This window comes from Hakea prostrata, chromosome 1 (assembly GCF_041222555.1).
Source record: "Hakea prostrata isolate BN-2017 chromosome 1, UWA_Hpros_2, whole genome shotgun sequence".
Taxonomy (NCBI): Eukaryota; Viridiplantae; Streptophyta; class Magnoliopsida; order Proteales; family Proteaceae; genus Hakea; species Hakea prostrata.
The window spans coordinates 3,339,495-3,350,629 of NC_142600.1; the positions used below are offsets into that span (position 1 = coordinate 3,339,495).

The following is an 11,135-nucleotide window of genomic DNA, read 5'->3' on the forward strand; positions in this document are numbered from 1 at the left end:
AGAGAAAATTTATTGAAATGATTTTAAGATAATTGCTGATGTCATACAGAAGGTGGCAAAGGAGGGATGGGGAAGTCCAAACTTCGGAACTAGTGCCTTCTCTTTCCAGTTTCGAATTAGGAATAGGAACAATAGGTTACAGAATTCCTGGAAGAGTGAGATGGGCCCGGTTCAATTTTTTAGATCGATGAGTGGATGGAGCCGAGGGAGCCCCGACCACATGCTTTGGAATCCTACGTCACCTGTTATTTGTATTTCGAGATTATTTTGGCTACTGGGAAATGGGGAACAAGCACCAATATTATAAGTAGCTCTTTGGCCCGAAAGCATATTCTCGTAGCAGAACCAATGAGTGCGACTATATATATATATAGTGGGCCGGCTGGGTAGCACCAACTTTGAGGTTGTGGGTTGTTGGGTTTAGGATAGCCGGTCGGTCTGCTCCTAAACCCTGACATGGTGGTGTCTTTTGAATGGATTATATTGAATGAAATTTTAACTATTTAAAACTCTAACTGAATTTAAATTTTAAAAAAAAAATTTAAAATATTTACATAACATCTATCCAACATTAGGCACCACGTCAGCAGATAGTAGCGTAAGAAGATCAGAATCCTTCCACCGTAGCAAACATGGAAAAAATATTAGTTGCTTGGATCGTGCAGTGGGCGTGAACATCGACAGCCAACTGGGCAACGTGAACCCTTGACTAATCAAAACCCAATCTAGACCCTTCAATTTTAGTGGACGAAGAAATTCGGAGGAGCGGAGCAGAGAACCACCTCCACCGCCGACGGTAGCGCTACGTTCGCCGCCACCACCCAGCATACCATATACAAGTTTGCAGAAGCCGAAAGATCCAAACGTGAAAGTTGAGTCACCCTTATGGCCTTATTATGAGAAGGGCGTTGGGTCTCGAGGCTTGAGCGCAGTTGCGCAGCGTTGTTTGACGAGCCAAAAGGAGTGGCAATTTTTAAGTCTTGAAAACTATGGATTTCATGTGTTGTAGCGGCTTAGCCATTACTAAATTATTTATCTAAAAATTATAAATATATAAACAATAAAAAAGAAAAAACAGTGGGATTCTAGTTCTAGAAAACATCGAATAATTAAAAGTTGTAAATTTTATAGATAATGATTAAAACTTTTAAAAAAGAATTCGATAAAAGATAGATAGAATTAATGTATCTTTAGTGCGTACAGTTTTTATATTCTTAATTTATTTTTATTATACTTCAGAATAAAAAAGATACATACTTGGTTAATAAATAAATACCCATTAGGCCATTACATATAAAAACGATGAGATGGAAATGAAAGTATCAAAGGTCCTTATGCATTGTAGGGATTCAATATTATGAACGTGTATACTTGTCAAGAGCAAAACGGGTTGAGAGTAGGCCAAGCAAAAGCCTGGCAGGGGTGTGTGTGCATATATGTAAACGAGAACTGCCAGTGTTGATGAACATATATGGTACCAATAATTTGGTGGAGCATGGAGGACTCATGGTTGCTTGATTGCTCGGCCGGGTGGGTGAGGTGGGGTGGGGTTTTCTGGGTTTAGAAGAGTCAAGAAAGTGACACAGAAAGGTGACAAATTAAGCTCCCCCCATAAATTGGCAGATTCTCACTATAATTACAAGTTTAAAACCTGCAAGTGGTCCGATTTGAAAAAATGCCAGGGCCAGCCACAAGGCCGGCAAGCCTCGTCGGTGCCTGTGAGAGACAACTAATACCAGAAAGCGGCTGGAACCATACCACACCATTGAGTCATTGACCGACCAGTTAGGCGTTTTGGATTTTCACGGCCACGAGCGACCACAATTCTTCCTCTCCACAGAGCCACTTGTATGATTGTATCCACATATGATCTTATCCCTCCAGTTTCAAACTTTTTGGAATAAAAGTCAATCTCAGACTTGTCTTGTTCCTCAAGCCAGAATTCCAAAAGGTGTAGACCCCACCCACTTGCTAGAATGCAATTCGGAATTCGAAAGTGAAAACGAAACCCTAAACCTAGACTCGACTGGTTAGGAAGGAAAAAGGGGTCTCTCAACTCTCAACTCTCAAGTTGGTCTGGATTCTGGGCCTCTGGCCTTCTGGGTTGGGTAGGTTTCAATTTATCTGGGCCCACCTTGTTTGATGCGCGTGATAGGACTTTTACTCGATAAGTCTCAACATATATGACAAGTGCCAACTTCTCATAGGACCCACCGAACCACCAGGACCCATGCAGTATCTTATCCAACAACTTTTTCCGAACCTTATGGATGCAATTCAATAATGGCATGCTTATCCTTCCTAACCTGGGCCAGGCCCAGTGGACCCAGTGGACCTATGTTCAGATAGCTGGTAAGGTTTCTAAATTTTATATCAGCCGTGCCAGCTATACTTATATATATGTGTATGACTTGAGCCCCAAGAATGGCTAGCTTGGATGAGGGACCAAACTTACCAAAAAAATTAAAATGGATGAAGGACCAGAAACTTTTTCTCGTACCAAACCAAAACCTAACCTAGGAAGGATTGTACCAAACCTAAAGAATGATTGTTTGGCTAGTTAATATTAAGCATCATTTTTCACAGTGGTGTGATCGGTCCCCTTTCGGATGGTGGTGTTCTTGTTTGCGCTGTGTCTGGCAACATAAGAGGAAATCTCGGCATGAACCAAACAGCAATCTAATTTTTCACAAAAGTGATTTTACTTAACCCTTTTTCTCGGATGAAAAATGCATGTATTGTGTTTAAAACTTGTTTAGCAGCTGTGGTTCAAAATTATTTAGGGCCTGTTTGCATGAATTCAGAAATTTTAAATTTTCTAGATTCATGAATCTGAGATTTATACCCGTTTGGTTGTGAAAATCTTGGATTCATGAAATCTAAAGATCCATATTTTTACACTAAAAACGTGAATCTGTAGATTTATGGATATATGGTGAAATCTAAAGATTTCATTGCCACTATAGAAACACTACACATTTGTGCATTTACAAAAATCACGTTGACCAAATATTTTTTTATGATGAATCCACAAATTTTATTCTACAATCAAACAGTTAATTTTATGAATTATTACTTGAACTCATTTAACTAAACAGGCCCTTAGAAAATGACCAAAAGGGCCATAAGAGAGATAGGGAGCTAACATATAGACCTTTAGAGTAATTTACATTCGAAGGCTTTTTGTAGATGTGATAGATGTTTATTATTATTATTATTATTTTGAATGAAAACAACTCAAATCATATACTGATATACAGTTTCAAATTTCAAGTATGTTTTTTTCTGACTTTTTGGCACATTTTAGAACTCTATTGAACATGCTTTTTGCCCAAATAAAAATACATACTTCTCATGAAAAGAAGAAATGTGATTTTTTTTCAGTCCACAAGGATGGAGGCACAAAAGACTTTTAATGTTCTGACAAAATCATCTTTTTAGACTAAAACGTCTAAAAGCATAGTTTATCAAAAACAAAAAAAACAGAAAACAGCTAATGAATTGGAATTGGGTTGCTACTTGCCTACTCTACTACAATTTTGCTACTTGCTACCCTACTACAATTGAAGCTTGCAAGTTATTTTTAGATAAATCTTGGTGTGGTATGCCACCTTTGTTTATTGTGGATTCCTTTCATTTGTATAGGTCTTTTGACCTAAATTCTTTCTTTTAATATAATCGTAACTTTTTTGTTTTTGCCAAAAAAAAAAAATGACGTCTGCCACATTTTCTTCTTCTTTTTATAAGATGACACCAGCGGATTATCATAAATAAGAACGTTTATTTATCAATATATCCACAATTTGCATTTAAATTTTAATAATTTGTGAAAAAATAAATAGAATAAGTTTTTAATCCAAGAAATTTTTATAATAGACAAAAAGTCTGTAATAGATTTTTGGGGGAATTCTCTACTTTTTTTAACATAAATATGATTTGAAATGACTATGAACACATACAAAAATTAAAAAAATATCAAAAAATGAGAATTGATTTTAAAACCACATTTTATATGAAGTGGGATATAAATATGGTGTTGCCCTAAGTCTCAATTATTTTTTTATATTGATGAAATAAAAACAATATTAATGAAAAGAAAGGCATACTGAATAGGCATTGCCTCCAGGCTCATTCAATTAAATCAAGTGCTTAAAAAATTCATTACAAAACCCATGTGGAATACTTCTAAACTTAACTCCTATCATATTCCTAACAACAAATAACAAAAATATGATCAACTTGAGAAGACAAGTTTGTCCTCTAAACTCAACGAAATTTGAACTCTTGATTTTATAGTATGAGACATTACTTTTTGCCAATTGGATTAACTCTAATAACCACATTTTTCTCATACATAGGATGAAAATACTACTGTATGGGTACTTACCATAGTACTAGAAGAATTTACTCGTGGATTTGCTTTAAAGGTAAGCTTTTACTCTTAGGACTTCCCAAAAATTGGATTTTGACCATTTTTTTTCCCATTTGTAAGTAGCATGAAATCATTACAAATATTGGCAAAATATATGGATCCCAACTCACAATTAAGTTGCTAACCTAATATAGATTGCTCAATACCGATACTTAAACACCATGAGTTTTAAGTTCCTGTGCAAACTCTACCTGTGGTGAAGTTAGCCTATAGTGGTTACCCAGCCCACGGTACAAAATGTTGCTGATATATCACTAACAACTGTCGTTGGAGCAACACGACTCCCCCCAGCGACATGACACAGACAAAATGTTGACGATATATCGTCGAAAATCGGCAATATTTTGCAAATATTCAAATTTTCGGTGATATGTTGCTAAATTCACTATGTTTAACAGAATTTCATCCGATTTTCATCGATTTTTCATTCAATTTTTGCCAAAGTGACGTAAGACCTCTACAAGCTCCGAGGGGGCTGTCCCCGTGTCCGTCAACAATAAAATGTGAAGCATGAATCATATTCAACTTAATTGTATAATGAATTATGGACTTTAATATTTCTCTTCATTCTATTTGTATTATCTTTGCATGTTTACATTAGTTTATATGAGTTTTCTAAATTTCTAGTTTTGTCCACATATAGCTTGACAATGCCAATCAAAAACTTTAGATAAGTGATGTTTTAAGCCAAAATATTGCTCCAGTGTATTTATTGGCCTAAATTAAGCTACACAACAAAATTTAAGTCAAAACAACCCTAAATACTCCCTGAAACTAAGGGGCGAATTTTCATTGACACCTCTGCCAAAAGTCGCCGAAATGTTGCGGTGTCGGTGGTGTTGCCAGCCACCGACGACACCACCGACACGGCATTATTGTCAAACATTTTGGACCTTGACCCTGCCAAAGCATTTAGAATTAGTCTATAGATTGAGAGGAGGATCTAAAGCAAACCCGGAAGGGAGAAATAGACTTGGAGCATAAAAGCCAAAACTGGAAGTGGTGCCTCGTTGACATAAGCAATTGATACCCGGTTTTGTATCGATCAGCTTTGAACTCGGGTTACCTGAGAGTGCTTTAGCAGCTCACTATCCTGCTAGTTTTGATGATCATTTGTCCTTTACTTCTATTTCTGGAGGTAAATGTCTCTTATCTTGATATGATAATAATTCATCAACTGTTTCTGTTCTCATAATTCATCAGGAGCTGTTTTAAATACTTTTTCGCATATGAGAATCCACAGGCGTTCTACTTGAATGATACAAACAATTCAGTGACTAGTTGAACTAAAGGAGCAATTAAACCAAAACAATTTGCTTTGATCAATTATTCAATCATAATGGGGCAAAAAATGAACAAATAAACCAATAAATTACAGTAACTAGCTAGCGAGTCTTACACAGTTACACCTATCAGCATCATCTTCATATCCTTCCGGTTCCTAAATTTGCTACTGTGGACATAGGAATATACAACTATCTGCTCTCTGCAACTATTTTAGACCAATGTGGAACATGAAGATGTGGTAGGGTCGTACAGAGCAGGAAGCATATACTTCCTCCCATTTACGCCGTGAGCATTGTAGCTAGCACCGGTTGTTGGATCCACCAAGAGCTCTCCAGCGTAACCTGGATAAGCACCCTTTCCATAGATACCAGTGCAAGCCGAAGCAGCTTCCAGGGGTGCCTCTGCAGATCCTTGGTAGTAACCATTACCGAATGGGTTCGTGGCAGTTCCGGCCAAGAGACTGGCCAGATTGATAATCATTCCGTCAATGCCGACATCATTGTTGGGGGCGACTAATGGAGTGCTCTGAGGTCCATATATAGGCTGGTGGAAGGGCCAAGCGCATTGACCAGGGCACTTAGTTTCCGAGTTGCCGACCCAGATGTAAGCGAATTTCTGCTTCTTCTTGTGAGCATTCTTCATGTGGTGGTTCGCCTGAGAGGACCCATGTGTTCCGCAGCGGCTGACGCAGAACCCTTCCACGGCGACATCAGATGCTGTCAAGACGACGTTAATGGCATTCCTATGGTCGCCTCTGGCAGCGAGTCGTACGAGTTGTTTGCTGGTTAGAGATTTGCCCAATGAATAGTTCTCGTCAAGGATCTGCTTGCCCAGATGGAGAGAGAGGGAAGAGGGCTTCTTGGAGCTGATATGGTAGTATTTGTCTGTAGTTTTCCACCATGAAAGAACAGAGGGTTGGAGTTGGGTTTTGAGGGGAGACGAGGTTGTGGAGAGGGAAGAGATGAAATCGGAGATAATGGCGTGTTGGGAATGCTTGAATTTGCCATACCAGATGAGATTGACAGCGATTCGGCCAGAAAGCAGTTGACCTTTATGGTATTGAAGCATGGGTTGTTCCTGTACCAACTCAGTGAGTCTTCTTCCTGCTGAAGAAACACGAAAGAGAGAAACTACAAGCAGGAGTTGCAAGACTATAACAAGGAAAACAGAAGAAGAAGAAGAAGAAGAAGACGCCATTTTCAGAATTTAGAAAAACTGTGATAAAGAGAAAAGAAGCTGAGGTTGCTCCTTTCAGTTTGTGAGTTGTGACTGCGAAGTGTAGTGATGGAGAACACCGAGCACCCCCTTATATATAGCAGTGGAGAAGCAGGGCCAACAGGCGAGTGACTCCCTGGGTTGGGTTGCAGATGAGAACGGTATTTCCTGGAAGTGAGATCAGGTCAGGTCACACTTGGAAGAGTAATTGACGAAAATACCCTTGGACCTCGACATGGTTCTCTTATCCAATGAGGGGTATTATGAAGAAGGAAGAGAGGTGACAGAAACGAGACGTTAGAAAAGAGGGAGCGACAGCTGCTAATGACAACTGTTAATTATAGTGTAATTACGACGCTAAACTGGGTTTGGGTCCTGTTTTTATAATCCCCCTTTTCAGCGATGGAGACAAAAATGACAAAAATTGAAACGCTAAGGCGGCTTTAGGAGTTGAACTAACTGCAATAGAACCAGAGTGGGGGTGACTAGGTGAGTGAACCGCACAGTTTCACACAAATAAACACGTGAAAAGGGAATCTTGGGCGCGTGCGTAGCTGTGAAAAGGTAAAAACTGAGTGGATCCAGCTAACACGTGACAACTGTACAAAAGCCAACGGCTGGAATTGCAACTTTCTGGCTTGTGTGAGCTTCTTAGGATGGGAGCCCTAATTGTGCTGCAAGCCTGCAACGAATTCCAATTTCCAAACTCCAAATCACAATAATGCATTTTCCCAAACATAACCCTAGGGGTGTTAAAATGCAGTTTCGGGATGGGTTTCGGCTGAAAAACATCCAAACATGATCCATTAGTAAAATAGTAATTTTATATCGATTTTGGTTTGAGCCAACGGCTAGACTCGGATTTGACTAACGATTTATGGTGTACAAGAAAAATAAGAAAAAGAAACAATTGAACAACATCCTACAACAAAAACCCTTTTTTGAACATTTATGCTTAATTTTTCCTTTTAAGTAATATAATGATTAATTATTTGATCTTTGAATTCATGTTTAATTTTTTATATTTGTCTATACCAATTATCTAGTGGTAATATGATGATTCAAATGCTATTTCACGTAAACTATAAATTGAGTTATAATGGGTTGCAGTTTGGTTTCTAAGTAGGTTCGATTCGTATTGCTTTGGACTATTACAGACCGGTGCGGTTCAATTTTAACCATTCGTACTAGAAATTGAATTCCTACATAACCCTACCATTTAACAGCTACTCCCATTAATTCCCCAATTAAAAGCTGTGATATGAATACATATTATTGATAAATTGGTCAAAGAGTCAACATTTGTCTCCATGATCCCTCTTCATTGACCATGAAGAAGCGTTTACCTAGAAAAAAAGAACCATTAAGAAGCTAGCTACCTAGAGACCCTATAATGGGACAACACGGATTGATCTAACATTAGGTAGCAAAATTAATCAATACAGCTGGCAATACCAATCTAGCAGAAAATTTATTATTGACATAGCTTTCAGCTACAACCAAATTAATCTAAAAAATGTAGTACGTGATGAAGCATTAACCATATAATTTCTTCTAAGATAATCACTTGTGTTAGCAACCACACTGCAGTGCCACCAAATACATGCTTCAGCGTGTCTGGTGGGGGTTGCTTTCTTTGGTAGACACACCTAATTTATGAAATTGCTTTAGTCATTGCCCATGATCATTAAGCAGAATTTCATAACACTGGATCGAAAATTATGATCGAGATTTCGATCTCGACCATTGAATAGGCGACAACTCAAGTTGTTTCGCATGATGATCCTGTGTATAAATGTGCAGGACTGAAACAAGGTCCTACAATTACTTTGATTAAACTTTAAAGCCACTAGCTTGACTATTATCAGTCAATGCTTGTTATATTATATACCATTTGTCCTAAGAAGAAACAACAAAGTTTGTGATGATTTGTCTTCTGGTCACCCTCAACCTTACAAGCCAGCTAAACCTAATAAACTCAAACCCAAGACCACACAGCTGCGTGTCTCATGGGTGATATGGTTCTACTACAATCATTTAGTTTTCAATTACTATCTGGTGCACGAGTGAAGCATTTGTTTGGGAATCCAAGACTTCTTAAGCCCAAATCCGTGGTTTTGATGGATCATATATTAATGGTTACATTAATTAATTCCCATTGACAAGGGATTGATTGACTTATAATGTGAGCTTCCAAGCCACTTCCTTCCCATGATATCAGTCTTCTCACCATCTTTTTCCAACCTAGATTTGCTTTCCACGATGAGCAGGAAGGCATGGACAGCTATACTTCCTAAACATGAAACACGTAAAGAGTGTAAATAAGAGATTTAAACATTTTGAATAGAATAATGGAACATGTAATTATTAATAACATTAAGATCCTTAAAAAACATATAACAATAACCAATTCAATTCGTTGAGCCACACCTTGAATATTGTCTTTAAGGTAATTGATACATCCTACTACCAAGGGTTTTTTACACTACCACCTCCAAAATAAAACAACCTCCAACTAAATGATGAGATAGTTTTTCTAGTCCCTTAAGCAAGCCAAAAGCTACTGCACAACATTTTAGACAAATTCAAGGGAAGAAACTTTTAAAACAATAAGTAACAAATAATGTAAGTGTGATGAGTGTCTCTATTAAACACCATATGCAAGGAAGGGATTGAGTTTATATAAGCTCAAATCACACCTTACACCCCTTGAAATTCTCAAAACAATGGATTAGGTCATTGAATCACAATGACTCACCTCCTCACAATGGAGAGAATCAATTCTCTACTAATGTAAAATCAATGGGCTTGTCCCTTCTCCACTAATGAGAATAAACCACCTTGATAGCATCTTAGAATACAAATGAGTGGTAAACTATGATTTCTGCCTAATACAAGTATTACACATATATGAAATATAATGTACATCATACAAAATACGAAATACAATACATGGGGGGAAGAATATATAATATACTATACTATTTTTCGATAGCTAGCAACAAGACATCCTCTTCCTCTATTCATTTTGTTTCATTTATTTTCCTTTACCTTCAACAATCACTTGTTTTGTTAGACATGCCATTTGTTGGCTTATTTAATAGTTGACAATTAGAATTGTTAATACTTGAATTAGATATAGAATTAGTTTCTTAAAATATTTTTAGTATTTCTTGTCACTGATATGGTTCTAATAGTTTAAATTTCTTGATCAATCGATGGCTCGAAACTACTCTCTGATTTTCTTTGTAGGTAAGTTATCATAATATTGTATAAAAAATATAAATTCAGATTTTGGTATATTCTTTCAGTAGAGTAAAATATTTTTATTTATCCTCAATAGTTACATGTTTTTAAGTATTAGTTTTTTAGCATTTGAAAATCGCATTAAAGAGATTATTTCACTTAGTTAGAAGAGAGCAGTTATAATATAAATTATGTATGGAAAGCAAAAAAAAATTGGTTTTTGATGTTTTGAGTCAATATAGTATTATGTTTGTTTGATTTAGATCAGGCGTGTCCTTCAAATGATGAAGACTTCATATCATTCAAATGATAAACTAGATCATAACATAAGTATTTTGGGCACTCTCACACAAATGATCAAATCAAGCATGGCCTGTGTGAACTTTATTATTATTTTTTTTTTTGGTAGAAATGTGAACTTTATTATTCGATAATATTCTTGAGTATGCATATTTGGTAACTAAGATTGCCTCAAACCATTGTGTGAACCATCGTTTGTATAGATACGAGGACTGATATATTCATAAGGATTTTCAAAATGCTTTGATACATGTGAGAATGCATCTTCAATTGATTGAGTATATTGAGGTATTGGAAGAAATTGATAAACTAGAAAGTCCTAATAATCCTAAGAAAGTTAGGCATTACTAATGCACAAATAGGCCACAATAGTCACTGTCAGGCTGGGTGAGGAAGAAAAAAAATAAAGGTTTTGCAAGACATAGTGACTGAACAAATTTGTAATGAGATTGAGCAGATCATTGACAAAACTCATTATTTGTGAGGAGAGATTATTAAAAGTTGTGATGGAAACGATAAAACCAAACTTAACGACAGAAAAAGAAAAGCAAGACCTCAAAGTCCAAACAAGAAACTAATATATCAACAGAAAACTTCACCTCCGCCAGTGTTTTTCTGCCGGTCCCAAGTCCAGAGTAAAGGAAGAAGGTTGATG

The 11,135-nt window shown here is 36.9% G+C and overlaps 1 protein-coding gene across 1 annotated transcript; it reads right to left on the reverse strand.

Annotated features, from left to right (window-relative positions):
* Positions 1 to 5,445: 5,445 nt before the first annotated feature.
* Positions 5,446 to 7,032, reverse strand: LOC149026703 (protein PHOSPHATE-INDUCED 1-like). Its single transcript, XM_089145608.1, has one exon. It carries the CDS (start codon positions 6,914 to 6,916, stop codon positions 5,930 to 5,932), a length of 987 nt encoding a protein of 328 aa, XP_089001734.1. The 5' UTR covers positions 6,917 to 7,032; the 3' UTR covers positions 5,446 to 5,929.
* Between the last annotated feature and the right edge of the window lie 4,103 nt (positions 7,033 to 11,135).

Bases quoted from the DNA above. Each gene is read 5' to 3' on its own strand.
- LOC149026703 (XM_089145608.1), bottom strand. From the start codon at position 6,916: ATGGCGTCTTCTTCTTCTTCTTCTTCTTCTGTTTTCCTTGTTATAGTC.